Source organism: Annulohypoxylon maeteangense, assembly GCF_022496945.1.
Source record: "Annulohypoxylon maeteangense strain CBS 123835 unplaced genomic scaffold GGS22scaffold_1, whole genome shotgun sequence".
Lineage (NCBI taxonomy): Eukaryota > Fungi > Ascomycota > Sordariomycetes > Xylariales > Hypoxylaceae > Annulohypoxylon > Annulohypoxylon maeteangense.
The window spans coordinates 2,376,482-2,396,613 of NW_025953248.1; the positions used below are offsets into that span (position 1 = coordinate 2,376,482).

Here is a 20,132-nt window from a genome sequence, read left to right on the forward strand (position 1 = left end):
AGTTAACATGATTTTAAACACCGGAAATATAAGTAAGCTACCATATAAGCAAAGGCGTCGAGCATGAGCTGAGCTCCGAGCTGGTCTCCAGATTTTGGTGGTCCTTTCTGTATAAGGATAGAATAAATGCCATTGGAGTGGGATATTTGATTGACACTTCCTGCATAATCAAAAATGTACTGCTCGGCGATTAGAAGGTACCTCTTTCATGGAAAATGAGTGTCGCTTACTTCGGTGGTCTGAAGATAAATGGTCGCGGCTAGCGTGGCGTTTGACGTCTGTTCGTGTGGATCGTTGAGGACCTTCTGCAAGCTTCGAAGGGCACGATTGTAAGATGATAGATCGAATAATTCATCTTTATCCGCTCCTTGGCAAAGCTTTAGCCACGTGGATAGTAGAAGATTCGTTGCATCGAATAAGGCTTCATTTCCCTCGAGTAGGGGTGGTACGTATCCTAGCGTACTGAGCCAGGTGCTAAGGCTATATCCCGTTCCCTCGCTAGATTTCAGGTACATCACTACCTTACTCCCTAATAGATCAAACCGAGTTCCAGGAGGTTTCTTTGGTATCTGGGGCTTCTGGGTATATAGTCTTAACTTCGAGAATGTTGCGCCGCTTGTCATAGTTTTATTTCTAAGATGTAATAAACTTGTCTTCGAGTTGGTGTTTCGCATTGGTGCCAATGGCTCATCTGCTGAATCTGCATCGGTTTCTTCTTGGGTTAGGTCTCCCCACCGAGTGACTCGCCGTGTGTGATTCCCATTGTGTACAAACTTGACATATTTAGAAGGACCCGAACATTCCCTGCCTGCTTTTTTGCAGGTTCCACAGGTCGGCCAATTCTCGTCGCACTATATAGTAAAGTTAGAACATGGAATTAATCGGCCAATTAACGAGGTTAAGTTGTGGGTTGGTATGTTAATTCAAAAGCGCAATTGATTATCAAATTGGTATGGGTATGGTACAACTTGAAGGCATCGACTGACCTTAGTTTTCCTCCGCCTGCAAAAATCACATCTGTTACTTTTCGGTATGCCCACCATTCTAAACGTTTCGAGGAAGTTGTCGCGATTTCGAATTATATCTCGGCATCTCTGAACCTTTGTGTCCGAGCAAGCACTCCTCAAATTCTTATATCTTGAATCCCCAGGCTGTGTCCGGGACGGCCGCCGAGATCCTCTTCGCGTATGTCATCGCGTTCGCAGCATGAGCCATAGTTCTGTTTAGCCACTGATACCTTCACGGCACAGCACATTTGCGGCTGTGGTAAATTGGCCAATTGTTAGTTTAACCTCTTAAATCGAGTGTGGCTAAGACCCATATCATCAGCCCTATATCGCACCATCATACTGAAAGTAGTAAAAACGGCTAGGGGTATCTGTTTGTATCTAACACTTGGCAGACGGGCTTCTTGCTATGTTAGGCCGACTTTGATTTCGTTGATAATACGTGAGTAACACTGCATAAGAAGTCGTTTGAAAGGATTCTAAGTAAACCGATAGATATGCGCAGCTGGTGGAATAAAATGATGGAAATTTGATCTTTCAATGAAACCTGACCCTTGTAGCCCTTGGCGGCGTAGGACTCTATTTTGCTTAGCTAATCAGGGGTATGCAGCAAAAATAATATCCGGAGCCCCTTATTCGTAAGTAACGAGGTACCTCAAAATCATCCAGAACGCAGACTTGATAACCAACAAATTGACCTCTATTCCATATGTCTAAAAGCTAAAATTACCGAAACCCAAAGACTAAGTCATTAGACATTAGCTCGCGTATATTTTGATATCATCGCACATCCGGGTATATACCCTTCTCATCATCATTCCTATTATCTTCTATCGGGATACCCCGAATTTCGGCATCCGTGGGGGTGTCGTCATTCGCCTCACTCTTCCGAGCTTTTTCGAGAGCCCGCTCAGCCTTGAGCTGCTTTCCGGTATCACCCTGCTTCTTGCCTTTCTCGCGAATCTTGTCGAAAGCCTCACGCGTTAGATCTTGCCGGAACATGCGCTCGACTACATCCTTTTTCCGCGTGCGCCTCCCGCCGATGCTAATTAAAATCCCCGCCGTAATATTGACCGTGATGGAACAGCTCAAAATTGTCGCTGTCAATGCCATCGGTCGCTTATTATAGTCGATACCCCATGTTGTAGCGCCCAGTGAGATTTGGAGGCACGAGTGAAGATCTAGCAATGTCACAATCGCGACCAACCAGTTTAAGGGAAAAGCATAGTGCGTTTTGGTCTCGTGTGGCTTGTAAAAAGTGTGGGACTTGGCGAACTTGGTCTGGTGGTGCACGAGCCGAGCCTCCTGTTCTGGGGTTAAAACCGAGATCTCGTCGCGCGCCGCCTCGAGGTCCGCATTCGTTGGCAAATCGTTCTTGTCGCGGAGTTTCCCCATGCGCCTTTTCCTACGCAACTTCCACGTTAAGCGGTGATAGTGTGCGATATAAATCATGTGATAGGTATCAACAGCACGGAATGGCGCTAAGCCATCGCCGACAACAGCAAAAAGGGCAACTAAGACATAGTCGATGACGTTGATGGCGTAGACCTGCTCCTCACCAACGTAGATCCAACCAATCAAAAACAGCACCCAAGCCAGACCGAACAGGGTGATGAGCGTTGCGTATAATGTAACCAGGAAACCGAGTGGTTTACTGACGTACTGGCCGAATGCCTTCATACTGCGTTTGAACTTAGACCGTCGTGAATGCAGCATGTGACGCACGTAGTCGTTCAGTTCAGCCTTCTCGTCGTCGTCCCAGCCTTCCAAGAATACACCATCTGGCAGAACGGCATGTTCAAAATTGAACTCTTCTTGTTCAATCGTTTGCTCTCGAATGCTAGGTTCTCTAGGTGCCATAGACAGCTGGTAAGTCGGGCGCCGATTGATCCATCTGCCGAGAGATGGGATGAAAAGGGAGTTTTGTATGTTGGTAACATTATTCAACGTAGATACTTCGGGATCTGACGAGCACGACGAACGGTTAACACCATATCCAGACATTGTATCACTGCTTGATGGTATACTCACCAATGACATCCAGTATGTCTGCCAGATTTGTATCTAGTTCCGTACGTCCATTTGGACCATGGAAGAGGGCGGTACTGGTAGGTCTCACATTCTCGGGAATTGCAGGCATACCAGAACCCTCTGTTCCTCTGCGAGGACGTATTATCGCCAAACCTGGTCGTTGGCGGCCCCGACCCGTAGGATCGGAGCTAGAACGACGTCGACCAGATTCCCCATCATCTTGAGGTCTGGATTGTTGCTGTGGCTGCTGTGGGAGAGTCGCCGTTGCTGGTCGCTGTAAGCCGTAAAATTCAGGACGAGACTCATCAGACATCCTAGTCTAAGAAATAGCCGCGAACGCGGACCAAAAAGTTTGCTTGCAAGAATCCGACTTGGCAGTTGACTCGGGACATATTTGATACTAATGGAGATGTTCTAGTAGTATGCTGGTATGAGCTAACTGCCTCTTATAACTAGTGATGATGTCATGGTTTAAATTCGAGCCAGGGATAGCCAAGGATTAAAACTTGGATGCCACCCTAAAAAGCTTATATAATGCACGAAAGCCCCCTTATGTCATACTTCTTTTGTTAAATGTCGTCACGTATATGCATATTATTAGTTATCTCACTTATGAGTAACCCGGCCCTCGACTTTTCTAATTTTGAATTTCATGTCTCACAACATCAACCTTGTCTATTGTTATTTCTCAAGACTGCTAATTAGACTTGTTTAATCCATACAGCCATCTTTACTATAGGGATACGAGATATGAGTACTGTCTTGTTAAAGGTTTTAGTAGTGTCCTTCTAATATCACTGATGTCCATCTAGGATCCGACTGGTAGCCGACTCCTAAGCAGTCTCTGTAGAGCGAGATGTCCAACCATTTCAATGTTTTGAGCACCATTTGATTGCCGTCGAACCGTCTATCGCATCCGCTCTTCGCGCCCGTCGAGCCAGCTAGTGCAATTCACGCATCGGATCGCCTAGATCAGTCAGACTCACGAATTCCTGACAAACATCGGCGGAGTGCAAGCACGAACCTTCGAACCAATGCTTTTTTTACAGTATCGACATTTAACTGTATGCTTGATGATGGGGTCGTTCGACAGATACTGGTACAAACTTGCCAAGCCGTAGAGAGCTATGCCGATACCTAAGAAATTGACGATTCGGTTGAGAAACACACTGGCATGCATCATGTCAATCTCTATGGTCCCTACTTAGTGGCGAAATGTTTAATTCGTCATACCCATAAGCTAGAACGATAGCACCGTCATTCTGTGCCTGATCTAGAGTGTTGTAACCATCTTCGTCGTTATAGTTCGGCCCCGGTCTTAGCACTGCGAACTTCTCGTTCATGTTCCTTCGTAATGGAAGAATGACAGAGAGTGGCGGGAGAAGTATATCGCTTACGAGGGAAGTAGTGAGGGCCGTGAACGACGTTGCGAGGCTATTGAGACCAGTGTCAACGGTTTATGTCCCCTAAGTAGGGGGTCTGGATTTCTTTTTGCTGACATTAAGCCAAATGCAATTTCAAGAATGTTACCAGAGAAGGCGAATTCGATGAAGCCAGAAAAGATACGCTGTGCTTTCTGTTCACCTTCTTCTAGCAAGGTACGTCGCTCCTCATTACGTTCATCGCCCCCCTCTTCAAAATCCCACGTGTTAGGCATTGTGGGGAGACAGGCGATGTAAGTCGTGATGTTAGAATTTCAGAAGATATAATATTTTGTTTCCTGTAGGATGCTTTGTAGGAATGTTGACGGAGGTCCAAAGGTTCAAATGTCGTTGACTACATGCACGCAACACGAATTAAAATTACGAAGCTCTGTAATACAGGGTCTTGTCATACCTGTCCTACTTGTTCTACCCATCCTTCCTGCCTTATCAATCGATCGCCGGCGCCATCCAACTCATGTGCTCTCTCGTGGAGACAATGGCGACCTTCAAGTTACGGGTTAGTGCGGAAATCGCCCAATGAGTGGGTAGATGAAACGAAGCTTAAGCAGCCTTATCTAGATTAGTGCAAAGCCCAAAGACGCTGAAACTTTCTATTGGAAGTCCCCATCCAGCTAAACTTTTAGGGCGGGACCACGCCGCAATGGCACTTATGTCCACTAAAGCAACATTAGAAGGATTACATCATACTTCGTAGGCCTTGCCCATTCACACTACTTTACCAAGTAAACAACATCAATAACACGACCAAATCTATCCAATGTCAATAGTTAAGTTTACATATTTACCTCATCTTCTAACAGCTTCTGCGTAGCTAAAATAGTTGCCTGGTACATTAGCGACGAGGTATTCTTGCCTAGGTAGAATCATCAACATCAAACCATTCATAACACGGCTAAGTCACGAACCTCATCCTCCCTTTCATCACATGCAAATGTATGCATATGCATGAGGCTCATAAACAGATTAAATCTGGTTGATAGACTAGTCAATAGGTCCTACTTCTACCGCTTCTTCAATGATAAGGCTAAGTCATGAATAGAAAGAAAGGAATTCGGCACTCTACTGCGCATGGGGTTACGCGATCTAGATGCGGTTAAGAACTACCGACTATGTAACACTTCCGGCAGCGTGGTACATCTTTTCTAACATTATTCAATATCTTTATGCAGTTCTGTTGATCATCATGATTAGGATCACGAAGAACCGTAGGACTTGGCCCCGAAGTGGTCTAGTTAGACCAGGTTGTATTGATCCTTCGACCCCTGACTTTGTGCCCGTAAGGCTATACGTCTAAAGAGAAGTGAAGCTCGGTGAACACGGAATGGTCGATGCAATTCTTCCCTGGTCAGATCAGTATGCATCGATATGTCACCGAAACATCCCTTTTCTAGTCGTTGCGTAGTAATGGGAAGCGCTTGGCTGCGATTAGGAATCGTGACAGCGAAAACCCTTCAGAATCAAAAACTCCGCTGTTTTATTTATACATTACGATTCAGAAAACACGGAAGTGCAAAAAATGCTAGTCACCGAGCATTCATGTCATATCATGGCAGTGATTTGGGGAGTCATTTACCTCAAGCCAAAGTCGCGGTTAAGATCACTAACAGAAGTCCATAAAAGCTATATGAAGACTGTTCACGATTCAATAACCATTTCCCATCATAATCGTATCATATTTGCTAATACCTTCTAAGAGAGCAACTCGTTGGGAAATCATCGCAACATGAAGAAATCCCGGGAGAAGTTTTACGACATTCTGATAAAAACGCAACTTACAACACCGTTATACCTCAGAACGATATGGCTCTTCACATACAGCGACATGAAGACGATCATGTTCCCGCAGAGCATATTCGGGGCTATAACAGCATACGCTGCTTGTATGTTTGAGCAGCCTCATGTTTCCCACGGAATAGTTGGCTGGCTGCTGGTTCGATACCCACTAGCTCTGTTCTGGACGTGGTCAAACTTGCTCCCCTTTAATATATTCAACCAACTCAGCGAGGAAGCAATCGAGGAAGATCGCATCAACAAACATTGGAGGCCGTTGCCTTCTGGTATGGTTAGCAGAGAGAAGGCCGCATCTATCATGCGGAAGCATTACATTTTCGCCATCATCGTTAGCAGCTGTATCGGTGGGCTGCGTCAGACACTTTCGCTCATCATCCTGGGTACTTGGTATAATGCGGGTGGTGGTGCTGATAGAAGCTTCATTGTTCGCAACCTCATCAACGCGGCCGGGATTTTGTCGTTCGCGACTGGCGCTATGGAGGTGGCATTGGGAACTCGACTGTTACTAACAGGGCCGTCGACCCAGTGGATGAGCATTCTGGCCTCTATCATTTTCACCACGGTACAGACTCAGGATCTTTACGATATGGAAGGTGACTCGATCCGAAACCGGAAGACGATGCCACTTGTCATTGGAGACACATGGACACGTTGGTACACAGCCCTTATGATCTCGATATTTAGTCTCGTATGTCCTGCATACTGGTCTATGAGATGGTACGGCTTCGTCCTTCCATTCCTTTTAGGGGTGCTCATAAGCACTCGGACGCTGAGATGGCGTACCCCTGAAGCAGACAAAAGAACTTTCCAACTTTGGAATGCATGGCTTGTGTCTGTTTATTTCTTGCCGGTAGTACGATATCTAGATTTGGGCTGCTAGGTGATGTGATAGAATAATTATGTCATCTGCAAAAACTATATGGCTGTCGTAATCTAACTGGGCTATTTTCTCCATGCCCCTATGGTGAAAAGGGGCAGTTTGGGGGTTGTATTATAGGAAAGAAAGTATAGAGGAAAGGAGGAGTTAAATAGAATCATAGAAATAGACTTAGAGATCATCTGTATTAAATGTGCTTACTTAGCACATAACGAATAGGTATATTTTATTTAAATAGGCACCTACATCTATGTAATCGAGAAGCAGGGCCAGAGATCCAGATGAGAATCTTTGGCCGGATCAATCAAGATGATACTTACTGCATCACTTGGCTATTACGTCGGAATCCGGCTTGATAAGCTACCTGCATTGCTAATTTCTCCCTGCGCTCGCCTGAACCTAGCTCATTTCTGGGTTCCTGGGCGACTCTATGCAGCAACGACACCGCCCAACCCCCCTGATTATTGGCCACTAAATCAGCTGCCTTCTGCTATTTCACTAACCCTACCCGTTCTAAAGTACTTCGCCCGCATTAATTTTATGAATCTTGAGAAGTTCTAGGCTATCGATGTGGTATTGCGAATGCCGTCACTACCACGTTTATGGATGCATCGCGACTTTATTTCTAATATCCAGGTAGCTTTCCGATTCCTGTGGTCAACTTGGGTGATTCTATCCGCCATTCTTGGTTAGCACTGGTACCGTCACTAACGAATCTGGACGAGACATAAGATTGTCGGTCGTCACTGACGCTGGCTGAACACAGAACTTGGCCAGAGACTACTTCAGGGGTTCGTCTGTCTATTAGCAGGTTGTACGAACACCAACACACGCGCAAGCCACTGATCGTTCCTACATCAAAACAGAACCTAGTGTGTGCTATAGATGAATAATCACAAAACCGGTAAAAGATTACTGTCTCAGGTGCCTGGAGAGTTGATGCGGCAATGGGACCCAGATGACACAACACCTCGTGGCTCAATCTCACCGATTCGTTCATGTTTCCTGCATGTCGAAATTCGGAAAAGTAAATCATCTATGAAGTATCACCTAGGTACCTACTAGGTAATAGTCAACGTACACAGAAAAGCAAAACCAAATTTATTAAAAAGAAGCAAAAACCGCCTCCTTTTCAGCAACAGTACCAACCCAAACTCCGGCTTACCCGTCCCCTTTCAAGACATCCCCCCACGCCCCTAACGCCGCCTCAACCTCCCCAAAAGCCCCCCTCCCCGTCCCCCACTCCCCTTCTCCCCCTCCACAACAACCAACCCCCTCCTCCCACGCCTCCTGGGAACCCAACACGCCAGCCCCCAAAACGCCGTCGCGGCCAACATCACCGCGAACGCAACCCAGCTCACAACCATCAACTTCGACCCCTCCACCGCCGAGATCCCGACCCCATCCCCCGCATCATTGATCTCCTGTACCCCCTTCTTCGCTATCGCCGTCGCGATCGCGCTCGCAAGAGCCAAAGCCAGGGTCGCTAGGGCCGTGAGCGTGATGTTAATCGCTGATACAGCGGGAGTAATGGGATTAGGGCTACGCCGGGAGAGGGTTAATGCGACGATGCTGGAGAGGAAGGAGAGCCCGGAGAGCCCGGCGCCGAGGGCGTAGAGGGTGAATGTGGCGAGGAGGAAGCTGTTGAGGTAGTCTATTGCTTCTTGGATCTTGGACGGGATGGGGAGCTTCGAGGCGTTGAGCTTGAGAGGGCCGGCGGAGAGTTCTTTTTGGATTAGGGCTGTTAGGTTTAGGTGTACTGGGTTGGGTGTTAGCTTGGTGCTTGGTTGTTAGGGGGGTGGTGGATATACATACCTCCTGGCGATTGCGCCGTGCAGTTCGTCGTGTTGTACCACGCGCCCTGAGAGGTCGCGTTCGGTGCGAAGTTGCCTTCGCAGGCGGTCATGACGTGGAGACTGTACCATTGCGAGATGCCTAACTCCTTCGAGAGCTCGTCGGCGATGTCGCCGATTATATCGTTTAATTGGTCTGTTATCGCGCCTTGGAGGTCGTCCCAGAGGGAGCTAGTGGATGAGGGCTGAGACCCGGAAGATGTTGAGGTAGGTATGAGATCGTGTCCAAAATCAGACATGTTTATCTAGTGCTTGGTTTAGTCTATAATTCTTAGAATTTTGGTTCATGGGTAAATAACGCACGGCGATTAGATGGTAGTCTTCTAGAGCTTGCTGTTGCGAACCCGTGCCGGCGAAAATCGCTATCATTGCTAAGACGAATCCCGCAATCGACAGGATGAGTGGAATTATCACGGTCAGTGGCCTGATGCCGCCATCCTTCGTGATGGCCATGTTCCTTGTGTAATTATTGAGAACCTTGAATATCGCGATGTTGTTGTCGCTTCGGTCTGGTCGGTGTAGTGAATGTGGTAGTATTATATCAGCTTATAAAGGGGGGTATTTTGGCGAGCTTTGGTTGGTAGTTGTCTACTTATATCAAAGGCAACCTGCATGAAAAAAACAAAGGAAGTTTGATGCGAGATTATGCTGCAGCAATGAGTATGGGAAGTTTTAACTGACTACATACTGATACGATTGCTCGATACAGGCGTGGCTGCTATGATATAACAAACCTCACACCTAGTCACTGAACATGTCATGGATGGCTGTCCACCATTCGTTATAATTCTGCACTAGATGGCAGTGCCCTGGAAGACCAACTGATATTCGTCTCAATTCTAGCAATTACCAGCTTTTTACCGCTTTATGGACATTAGGTACGCATACGTACGATCTTCCCCTGTCTAGATTTTTCCAAGACATGCGAAGACATGATATGTACGTACACTACTGCAAGTCAACAGCATTTGAGTGGACAGGAAATGCGTCACAGGTCGGTTTTGCCTCCTTTAGTCGATGTCTGCAACGATGATTGGTTCCTGACTAGCGTTGCGTCATAGAGGTCCATCTGGAAATGACCCCTGCCAAACCGGTTCGGCACCTCTGAGCCAGTCAACCCTAGTCGGTTGTATCGTTGTCGATCGAAACCCGGCAGTCTAAGAAGCCTAAGCCTTCGTTGGCGTCTTTCGAGACTAATTAATAGCCACAAGGTCGTCTTACTTAGCAGGGTCGCGAAACAAATTCGTAAGCGGAAGCGTTTAAATATGTTGAAGAGTTAGAGAAACGCAATAGTTGATGTAACTAGCGCGGGTTTACATGGTTAATATAGGATAGATTTCTCGAACATTTGAAATGCCGATAGGCTCTGATGACCTTCCATTGTCTAGACGCGAATACTATTTCTAGTTATCAGAGGCAACCAACGGTTAGCTAAATTGCGAATTCGGGGACTCGCTACCTCACGATAAGTCACAAGACTCGGACATCAGGATGTATTCAAAAAGCTGTATTTATATTATAGGCAACCTTCAAACATACCTAGACCGCATCTCCCCACGCAAGTTCTCCCAGTTGCCGGGTCGTTAGAGCCGCCTCTGCGCTCTCCGAAAGAGTATCTTTATCCACCGTTATCCACCGTCCCTTTCCTGATCGCTGTGTTCTAATATGTTTCCCGACTGCTGTTGCGGACTCTATCCATTCTGCAAATCTTGAGATTTGGGCACTGGTTGAATCATCCGTGAGAGCGTAGCCAGAGTAGAGCCTCAGCGTTGTAATCTTTCCCCAATCACCCACCCAGTCAATATAGTCTACGGTGAAGTCCCCGTCGGAAGTTTTCATCAGAGCAGGGAACCAATCTCCACAGCCTGTCAGATCGAGATATTCTAAGCCGTACAAGGCCTTGCTTAGACGCTTTAATATTAGGATAGCCTCTACCCAGTCGTTATCTAGATTGTGGCTATACGGGCCGGTACCGCCGTACTGAACACTCCTTCCGGTCACCGGGGATATGATTCTAGCGAGTTTAGCGTTCGGTGTTAAGGACGGCTCAGGCCATCCAGATAAATTGAGATGTGTAAGAGTTGGCATCTTGTTAGCTAACAATAGAAGTTGTTTCCAAGACACATTGGACGAGTGCTCAGGATCAATCGCAAGGGATAGCCGCGTCAAGTTCGGCAACATTCTAACTGGACCGGGGATAGGCTCCGGGGTTTCCCACGAATCTTGAAGATCAGGCTGCTCGACTACTACTTTGGGAGGGAAGAGTAGATCGCTCAATTCTCTTAACGTCAGCGACTTGCCCACGGACCCAGCTAGGTCTAAGTAGAATATATCCCCGTTTAAAATGTTCAAGTCGGGCTTGTCGACGTCGTATTCAGCGAGCTTCTCTTCGGAAGGACCGGTAAGGATGAGTCGTATGTCCTTAATAGACAATCCGGGCTCGTAAATTTCCGCAACGTACGTCAACAATCCCGTGCGCAAATGGCTAGGAAGTGTATATAGGTAAAACTGATTCCATTCTCGCTGCTGCTCCCAATCCCGGGCCAGTCTCCGAAGTAAAAGGTCTATGAGACTTCCCGACTCGGGGACATATGCATCTGGTAAGCGCCAGTGTTGAATATGCCCTGCGGCATCAGATTGTAGTTCCTTGGGAGCATGTCGCGATAGCGCTAACGATACCCAACTTCGTGGAGGTGGCGGACCGGGTGGTGCTCGTCGACCATTGGCGTCGCGGCGCGGAGCTCTTCTGGGTCGTGGGGCGGGTGTCTCGGGAATTTGGAGGATCTGACGGATCGAGGGGGGAACGGTGGGAGTTGCTGCAGCTACATTGTTCTGCGCACCATTTTGCCTCACGCTACTCCGTCGCATCTCTGCGAGAAGCTGGTTGACCGAACGCTCATGATGTTCTATATGTTACATGTCACATATTAACGTCATGTCGTGCTATGTCTATCGGAGATGGTGGCAGTGGGGCTTCACTTACCAGTCGCCCGGGACGAAGAAGATAGGGCAAGTGATGGTGGAGCAACCGAAGGCGGTTTGGAATATTTATTGTTATGCCTTTTCTTAGGCATAACAGTTGAGGTTGGCGGAGCCTATCTCGACTTTCTGCGAAAAGGTACGTTCGCGAAGTTCATGAAGAGTATCAACATAGAATCGAAGAACGATAGAGTTTCCTTAATAAATTGTTTAGAATGATTGAAGCGGATTCAATTGCTGCCTGGGGCTGTTGGGGCTGCTATGCAGCTATGGTGAGTCAATACCTAAGAATTCCGTAATAGTGGGTACCTGCCCAGAAAGGGAAATCACCATAAGAGCGCTAATCCCGGTCTACTGTACTATGGACGTCGCAATGACTCTTCGAGATATTCAGGATTTTCGCTGATGACAACAGAAAGCTAAAAATACCTTGCTATCTTATTTTCTCTCTAAATCCTATGTACCTGGCTCAAGCTATTTTACAACGTTTAAACTCCATAGGTATTCGTTGCGATGTTATCACGTTATTGAAAGACACTAGGCGCGTCCCCTCATCGTCCTGCGAGAACGTTCAGAACCCCTCCATCAACCGCGATGATCTCACCGTTAACATACTGGTTCTTGGCAAGATACAGGACAGTCATTCCCATCTCTTCCTCACGCCCTGCTCTCATAAGCGGAACATGTCCTTTATCTTGAATTTTCTCTGGCGGTACATGACTTTTCTGCCTCTCGTCACTACCTTTTGCCGTCACTTTAACATGCTAAATTAGCTACGCCCCTAATCGAGAATGCCATGATGGCAGCTTCTAGATCGATAGAATTCGAAGTACTTACTCTCGCTAGGGAAATATCCCGGTGCTATAGAGTTAACTCTAATTTCAGCCTTCTGGAACTCAGCACTCATGAGCTTCGTTAACTGGATCGTTGCGCCCTTGGCCGTATTATAGCTAAAATGACCCTGAGCATGTCGCATTATGCCGGACATGGATGAAATTGTTATAACGGAGCTAGAGTACGGTTCCAAGGGTCCTTTAGGACGAATACCGGCTTGTAGAAGAGGGAGGAAGGCCACGGTCGTAAAGTACACTGCAGTGACATTGGTGTTGAAGTTGTCATGCCAGTCATCAGGGTCTTCGTTGTTCCATAGCTGTGCCTTAAGATCGTCGGCCTCTCTGTGCTTAGGCTCAGCCTTCGGACCCGAGATACCGGCATTGCAAACCAGGAGGTTGATGTACTTCTCCTGTTTGCTCAGACCCACAACCAATTCCTCTATATCTTCCTTCTTAGTCACATCACAAGGTCCGATAGGAATGATTTGGCCTTTGCCCTTGGTAGGTTGGTGACTCTTCGCCGCATTCTCTAATACTTCTTTCCGTCGACCCGTAATGTATACTTTGGCACCATTCGCAGATAGAGCTTGTGCGGCCATGAGCCCAATACCTGTACCTCCTCCGGTGACCACAGCCACAAAATCTTGAACCCCAAAGAGCTTATTCACATCGAACTGGTGTGTATCAGCCATGCTAAGGAGTAAATTGAATATATTCTCTTCGAAATCGGAGTAGATAAGTTAGCAGTCGTTTGGAGAATATGCGCAAAAGGAAAGTCAGGCTTTTACTTTTGATAGGAAGGTATAATATTGAAGATCAAGATACCATCGGCGATGAGATCACATACACACAATTCGTCAAGCTTATCTAATTGCACAAGAGATGTGCCTGCCTATCGGTGGAGGTTTCGATGAGTGGTGACGTAGAATATACCTTAAACATGTGTAACAGGGATCTCAATAGGAAGTGACAAACAAGATCGCCACTGCTTTCAGTATTCTCTTCAGCTATTAAACTCGAAATGGCAATTTGTATAGTTTCATGTATAGAACAGCTAGATCAATTGGTATTTATACTACGAAATAAAAAGGCTCTTTATATTTATACACACATTGCACTTCTTATGCAACCTCGCAAAATTCCATTTACAGCTTTGAAGTCATCTTTTGGCCTTGGCTCAGCGCAGCTGTGGCATCTGTGATGAACTCATCCACAACCGCCTTCGCGCTCATGTTTTCGTTTACCAGCGCAGCACACTGTCCCATCAGGAACGGTCGGAATTGGTCCATAATGTCGTCCACGTCCTCGTCGCCAGTAGGCTTTGGTGCTCCTGGGATCTCGGTGACGCCGTTCGCGACCTGCTCTAGGTCGTGCTCGTAAGGGAGAACACCCTTAGCCGTCAACGCCTTGATCTCGCCCTGGCGCTCGTTCTCCCAGGTTTCGATGTACGGGTTCTTTCGCACTCGCAGCGGTCGTCCGGTGAAGATGAGAGTCTTAATCGTGTCGTCAAAGCTGGCGGTCTGAACAGCCTCCTTGTGCGATTCTGGCGCTCCGGCTTCGTCCGTTAGGATGAATCGGGTACCAACCCACACAGCGCTCGCGCCCATCATCAACGAAGCAGCTAGCAGCTGTCCGTTGTGAATGCCACCAGCAGCGATAACTTGAACTTGCTTGCCTGAAACCGGACTTATCTTCCCCTTGCAGATCTGGACGCAAGCCGGGATGAGGACTGTGGTTGGAACGTTTCCGGTGTGACCGCCACCCTCGCCACCCTGCGCGCAGATGATATCGCAACCGATGTCTAACGCCTTCTGGACATGCTTGGGGTGTCCGACCATGTTCATGTAGTAAATGCCGTGCTTGTGTAATTTGTCGACGACGGCCTTGGGTGGCACACCGACAGCGGAAACGAAGAGTTTGGCACCCGATTCGATGACGACGTCGACCAGCTCGTTAAGCTTGCCTTTCGTGTAATCGTAACTGTATTCCCACGGGATTAGTTCAGTGATCTGTTTGGTCGCCACTCGCCGAACGAGAGGCGATGTGTATTGGGGATACGAGAACGTACTTTGTTTTCCTGGCGTTACCGCCAACCTGTGGGAGTAACAGGTCAATTCCGAACGGCGCATTCTTGTCATTCAAGTACGACTTGAGTTCGTCGATCTGTTCCTTCAACATGGCTGGGGTGTATGACATGCCTCCAACGACACCGAGACCTCCGGCATTTGTAACAGCTGCTGCCAACTTGGGACCAGCAGCTACGTTCATACCAGCCAGTAGGATAGGGTGGTTGATCTTGAATAGATCGGTTATGGGCGTTCGGATCTTCTCTAAATAGTCACATCTGGTTAGTTTACTGGAATCAGCGTAGATTGTTGCAATTGTAACGCACGTGGTGAGGCCATCTTGACTGTCAGACGTAAGCTGAAATTACAAAACAATTCGAGGTAACAGAGCGAAGTCGGATCTACAACTTGGTTCTACAACTATAATATAAAATAATCAGAGTTGATTAAATATTAGAAGATAGATCAATTCGAGATAGAAATACTAAGAGGATGGTCTTTGATTATCGGCAAAATAGTCTGGAGATGGTGGAAATTGGGGTCGTACGGCTATTGAACCAGCGTGTGACCCAGTCGAAAGCTGGGGAACCGAGGCATCTTGAGTGCCTAGTCGACGGCGAACTAATCCCATCTGGGAATACTGCCTCTTTTAGAACTTGATGGAGTGCATCAACCCCTGAAAGCGGGTACTAAGCCGAGGTTCGTCTAAGCCATTTTGCATGCGGTTGCTCCGGGTTTCCATATGTTTTAGATCGTGTTAAGGAAAGAATGATGAATGTCGTCGCCGCAAGTCATTCTGCATGGGCTTAAATATGCAGTGATTTACCTAATGATAAATCTTGTGCTGCGGAGTAACTGCCCAGTTCAATGGTAGGTCCTTCTTAATGCCGTCGTCATCCGTCATTCTTTAGAAGAAAAATCCATAAGCCGGAGTTACGTAGTGCCGTAGTGCCGTAAAGAGTAGATCGGAGATTAGATTACGGTACGTATGTACCTATTTTTTTGGTAAGGTGGATATCTAAAGTTTGCTTCATCAATTTTTCCCGTCAGCTTCAGAATCCAGGTGCCATTATGATGCGTGACTAGCCAATGCGGCAATTGACTAAGCGGCTTGATCCTTCGTTTAGTTTTCAATGAGTGGTTTCTCATCAACACTTCGAGCATGGAGTTATACGCTTCGCCGTATTCGAGTGCCACCATCTTATACGCATTTGAATGCCTCCTTAGGTGATTCAATACATTCTCCTTTTCCCTCTTATTTTAATAGTATCATCTTCCAGAGAAGTAGTATGGACCGTCAAATTTCGTCGAGTCCATCTAGGGAAGCATGCGGCTGCGCGAAGCGTCGCGGTAAGCAGACTGCTTATATCGCTCTGGGAAGTAATGTCGGCGATCGAGTAGCCATGATTGAGCAGGCGTGTAAAGAGATGGATGCGAGAGATATCAAAGTCAAGAGGACGAGCAGTCTCTGGGAAACTGAACCCATGTACGTTCTAGATCAAGATAGATTCGTGAATGGAGCTTGCGAGGTTTGTCTTAGAATCCCCACTCCCTACACCTTGAGCTGAATGGTCTTCATTAGGTCGAAACCGATCTGGAGCCATTGCCGTTATTAGACCAATTGCAAGACATAGAGAAGTCTATGGGAAGGCGGAAACTCATAGATAAGGGTCCTCGAAATATCGACCTAGACATTTTGCTTTATGAAAATGAAAAGGTCGATCATGAGAGACTCAAAATCCCTCATATTGGTATCCCTGAACGTGAATTCGTTCTCCGCCCTCTCGCCGAACTCATCCCGCAAAAGTCAATTGACCCTTCCAAACCATGGAAATTTATCCAGGATTACCTGAATGAGTTGCCCGAAACGCCTGAGCCACTCTCGACTCTGACACCGATATGCGCCTCAGTAGAACCTTTGAATGCCCTCAAGGCAACGCGGAAAACACAGGTAATGGCCATTCTTAACATAACGCCTGACTCATTCTCGGATGGGGGGATACATACCCCCGACTCGTTAAGGGACACAATCATGGCTTATGTCCGAGGCGGCGCCACGATTTTTGATATAGGTGGCCAATCCACAGCTCCGGGTACGCTCGAAGTCAGTGCGCAAGAAGAAATGGACCGTGTCTTGCCTGTTATCGAACTTATCCGCAGCCTTCCCGAAACACGCGATGTCGCGATTAGCATAGATACATACCGAGCCTCAGTTGCCGAAGCAGCCGTCAAGGCTGGCGCAGACATCGTTAACGATGTGTCTGCGGGTCTCATGGACGCGGATATGCTTCTCACGATGGCCCGTTTGGGGAAAACGGTCTGCTTGATGCATATGAGGGGAAACCCTAGTACAATGAGTAAGCTAAACGAATATCCGGAGGGACTTATCCCGACTATCGCTCGGGAATTACTCGAACGGGTAGCGGCAGCTGAGGCGGCGGGTATCCGCAGGTGGCGTATCATTCTCGATCCGGGGCTTGGATTCGCCAAGGTCGGCGAGCAGAACTTACAATTACTTCGCCATTTCGACGAGCTACGTAACTGGCCCGGATTAGAGGGTCTGCCATGGCTCGTGGGGTCCAGCCGTAAGAGCTTCATCGGCAAGGTCACAGGCGTGCCGAAACCTATGGATCGCGTCTTTGGCACTGCAGCGACCGTTGCCGCGGCGGTACAGGGCGGCGCGGATATAGTGCGTGTCCACGACGTCGTGGAGATGGGGCAGGTAGTCAAGATGGCTGACGCCGTCTGGAGATATTAAAGTAACACATTGCATTTTGTGTTACTGCCTATGGAAATTACATGTGTCAAGTGCCAGAGCCTCCAGGGTCCTATCATCCCTCATTTTTGTAAAGCGTTCAGTTCATTCAGACCCTTCCATATTCCCATTCATCAACGCCCTCATTGCAATTAGCCCACCAATTCATCACCTTTACCACCGAATAGTGTGCTCAACTACCAAATCCCTAAAAATCCACCAGGGAATTGCTTAGGAATTCAATAGGACGTCCAAGCCAACTTAGAAAGTAGCGTCTCCACCACCAAAGCGAACACCCTTCTCCTTACCAGTGTCGACAGCCTTGCCCTTTCCTTTCTGCTTCGCCTCGACCTCAGCCAGGGCCTCAGCCTTCCACTTCTCGACGAGGGCGGCCGCCTTCTGCTTCTTGGTGGATTCGGCACAGTACTCGAGGTCGGCATCGGTGACGCGCTCGATTCGCATCTCAGCGTCAGAGACTCGGCGGATCTTGGCAACCTGCGTGCGGATCAAGTGCTGGCTGTCGGCATTGTCTGCATGCGCACACTCCTCTACGATATCATCATCCAGGCCAAGGATAGCCTCCGTGATGTACGCAGCATGGACCTCATCTTCTACATGCTTGCGCACCTTGTTGAGGATTCTTGCGCGTGCCTTCATGAGGGCTTGGCCAACTTGCTCGAGTGCCTTGGTCATGAGCTCATCGTCTGAGGTCTTATCCGCCGCTTTCTCTTCAGTCTTACCCTGCTCGTCCGCCTCGGATATATCCTGGGATGGCTTGCCCTCGCGGTCTAGGAGAGGCACGCGCGACTCGTTGGTCGTCTGCGGATGGCGCTCCTTGACAACGCAGAGGCGCTTGGCTGGGGTGAGCTCCTGTAGACGAGCCAAGCCGCGACGAGCGTTGATATCGCTCTGATACTCCATGTTGTTAGGTCCGGCAAGTGGAGTCGAGGGGTCTGAGACTCCGCGACGAGGGTAGCCGCTCTGGGGGGTGAGAGGGCTGACCATGCCGCTGCGCACGCTACCGGAGCTGACGGAGCTCACGCTCGGGTCGACTCGAAGGTGGTTCATGCTGCGCACCTGTCGTGGGTGGCGTGGGGATGCCTGTCGTGCGATTGTTAGCAAACATACTTCGATGCGATTAAGAACATGACATCTCTCTATTCCCGAGGCTGGGGGCATAACATAGGAGAGTGTGTGACAAAAGGAATAAGAGGAAGGAATACTCACGGGTCGAAGACTCTGCCCGCTCAGGTCTCGAATCTGTTGGGTGTACACCTTGGAGGGAACACGAGCATGCGTAGGGATGCCCATACCGAGCATTCCGGAACCATTAGCATCAAGGTCTCCCTCATCGAAATAGGGAACCATGTACAGGTCGCCGGGGTTCTTCATGTTCTTGAGATTCTCTCTGTACTGAGCGTGCTGGACCTGGCGATGGCGGTTCAAGTCGAACTGCTCCCATCGCTGTTTAGCCGCGTGGATGGTTTCAGCATTCTTCTTGATGTAGTTCGCCACGGGGTCGTTGTTGCTGTTAATCTCAGACATTGTGGCAGAATGTTTGAGTCCAGGGGTGCGAGGACTGTCGGGGAGACTGAAAGTGACTGAGCGAATGTTGCCAGCTGATCGAGCTGAGACGATTCGAGCAGGTCCAACGCGAAGGATGGAAGTGCGTCGGGCAACTTGAATCTGAGCGTTTTCAGCGGCAGCGTCGTTCATAGAATCTCCAGAGCCATGCGACTGGACATCAGCGTCGGCATGGTGTGTAGTAGCGCCACCAGGCGCATCAGCTTGGGCGGAATTCTCTCCTCCGCGAGAGTGGCTTGAGTTCACAGCAGTAGACTGCACGGAGACGCTGGAGTTGTGGTCATCTCCGGCAGGAAGCTCAATGCTGCCCGTAGGGAACGCGGTCACATCGCCGCCGGTGGAAGATACATGAGGGTTTTGTTCATTCTCCTTGTTCGTACCCGGCTGCATGTCGCCGAGAGGTACGCCTTCTTCGTCAGGCGCCGAAACACGTCGGCCCTTGAAAAAGCCGCGAAGAGTCGAAAGACAATTACCCATTGTGCAAGAAAGACGCGATCACGAGATGCTCAGAGGAGTGGAAGGGATTGATTAAATCAAAGCGAGACTCGAAAATGAGCGTGATGTCACAAAAGAAAATCGAGAGATGGGTAAAAACGAGTGAATGATAGCTTTGAGAAGTCAGGAATTGACATTCAAAATGCGTTGCAGCGTGTAGAGAGGATTGGGGGAAATGGAGTGATGGGATGAGGGTGATGAAAGGAAAAGAAATGAAGCAAAACAAAACGCATGAAGCATTAGAAAGGTAGGAAACAAGCGTGTTCCGACTTGCGGCTGGTGATTCTGTCTCTTTCCGTGCGGCAGTGAAGCTATCACGACTAAGCGCGGCTTGATGAGGTCCTTTACCATCGTCCCGGCCGGCTGGGGATGGTGGGGGACGCGGTCTACTCTTTCCAGTGTTAGCCATCTCATCT

The 20,132-nt window shown here is 48.3% G+C and overlaps 9 protein-coding genes across 9 annotated transcripts; 2 read left to right on the forward strand and 7 right to left on the reverse strand.

The window, feature by feature from the left end:
- Window positions 1–1,257: 1,257 nt before the first annotated feature.
- On the reverse strand, window positions 1,258–3,518 carry GGS22DRAFT_150171 (uncharacterized protein). The gene is made up of 2 exons (XM_047959275.1): window positions 3,039–3,518; window positions 1,258–2,971 (listed from the first exon to the last, which is right to left on the reverse strand). The coding sequence occupies exons 1-2, from the start codon at window positions 3,349–3,351 to the stop codon at window positions 1,788–1,790; spliced, it is 1,497 nt and encodes a 498-aa protein (XP_047824023.1). The 5' UTR covers window positions 3,352–3,518; the 3' UTR covers window positions 1,258–1,787.
- Window positions 3,519–3,945: 427 nt separating this feature from the next.
- GGS22DRAFT_183536 (gated mechanosensitive channel) lies at window positions 3,946–4,695 on the reverse strand (the record flags this gene model as incomplete). Its single annotated transcript, XM_047964106.1, has 4 exons — window positions 3,946–4,005; window positions 4,063–4,207; window positions 4,272–4,472; window positions 4,538–4,695. 4 exons carry the CDS (start codon window positions 4,693–4,695, stop codon window positions 3,946–3,948), a joined length of 564 nt encoding a protein of 187 aa, XP_047824024.1.
- Window positions 4,696–6,187: 1,492 nt separating this feature from the next.
- GGS22DRAFT_194364 (uncharacterized protein) lies at window positions 6,188–7,271 on the forward strand. The gene has a single exon (XM_047965494.1). The coding sequence runs from the start codon at window positions 6,207–6,209 to the stop codon at window positions 7,152–7,154; it is 948 nt and encodes a 315-aa protein (XP_047824025.1). The 5' UTR covers window positions 6,188–6,206; the 3' UTR covers window positions 7,155–7,271.
- A 1,076-nt stretch (window positions 7,272–8,347) lies between these two features.
- Window positions 8,348–9,857, reverse strand: GGS22DRAFT_194366 (uncharacterized protein; the record flags this gene model as incomplete). The annotated part of the gene is made up of 3 exons (XM_047965495.1): window positions 9,308–9,857; window positions 8,967–9,249; window positions 8,348–8,910 (listed from the first exon to the last, which is right to left on the reverse strand). The coding sequence occupies exons 1-3, from the start codon at window positions 9,455–9,457 to the stop codon at window positions 8,348–8,350; spliced, it is 996 nt and encodes a 331-aa protein (XP_047824026.1). The 5' UTR covers window positions 9,458–9,857.
- A 567-nt stretch (window positions 9,858–10,424) lies between these two features.
- On the reverse strand, window positions 10,425–12,222 carry GGS22DRAFT_9354 (uncharacterized protein). Its single transcript, XM_047968467.1, has 2 exons — window positions 11,988–12,222; window positions 10,425–11,910 (listed from the first exon to the last, which is right to left on the reverse strand). The coding sequence occupies exons 1-2, from the start codon at window positions 12,076–12,078 to the stop codon at window positions 10,544–10,546; spliced, it is 1,458 nt and encodes a 485-aa protein (XP_047824027.1). The 5' UTR covers window positions 12,079–12,222; the 3' UTR covers window positions 10,425–10,543.
- Window positions 12,223–12,412: 190 nt separating this feature from the next.
- On the reverse strand, window positions 12,413–13,508 carry GGS22DRAFT_194368 (NAD(P)-binding protein; the record flags this gene model as incomplete). The annotated part of the gene is made up of 2 exons (XM_047965496.1): window positions 12,413–12,737; window positions 12,821–13,508. The coding sequence occupies 2 exons, from the start codon at window positions 13,506–13,508 to the stop codon at window positions 12,535–12,537; spliced, it is 891 nt and encodes a 296-aa protein (XP_047824028.1). The 3' UTR covers window positions 12,413–12,534.
- A 345-nt stretch (window positions 13,509–13,853) lies between these two features.
- On the reverse strand, window positions 13,854–15,889 carry GGS22DRAFT_150176 (NPD-domain-containing protein). The gene is made up of 3 exons (XM_047959276.1): window positions 15,209–15,889; window positions 14,885–15,146; window positions 13,854–14,796 (listed from the first exon to the last, which is right to left on the reverse strand). Exons 1-3 carry the CDS (start codon window positions 15,219–15,221, stop codon window positions 13,962–13,964), a joined length of 1,110 nt encoding a protein of 369 aa, XP_047824029.1. The 5' UTR covers window positions 15,222–15,889; the 3' UTR covers window positions 13,854–13,961.
- Window positions 15,890–15,895: 6 nt separating this feature from the next.
- On the forward strand, window positions 15,896–17,769 carry GGS22DRAFT_9393 (Dihydropteroate synthase). The gene is made up of 3 exons (XM_047968474.1): window positions 15,896–16,109; window positions 16,163–16,411; window positions 16,465–17,769. Exons 2-3 carry the CDS (start codon window positions 16,172–16,174, stop codon window positions 17,638–17,640), a joined length of 1,416 nt encoding a protein of 471 aa, XP_047824030.1. The 5' UTR covers window positions 15,896–16,109; window positions 16,163–16,171; the 3' UTR covers window positions 17,641–17,769.
- GGS22DRAFT_9363 (uncharacterized protein) lies at window positions 17,770–20,132 on the reverse strand. The gene has a single exon (XM_047968470.1). The coding sequence runs from the start codon at window positions 19,696–19,698 to the stop codon at window positions 17,899–17,901; it is 1,800 nt and encodes a 599-aa protein (XP_047824031.1). The 5' UTR covers window positions 19,699–20,132; the 3' UTR covers window positions 17,770–17,898.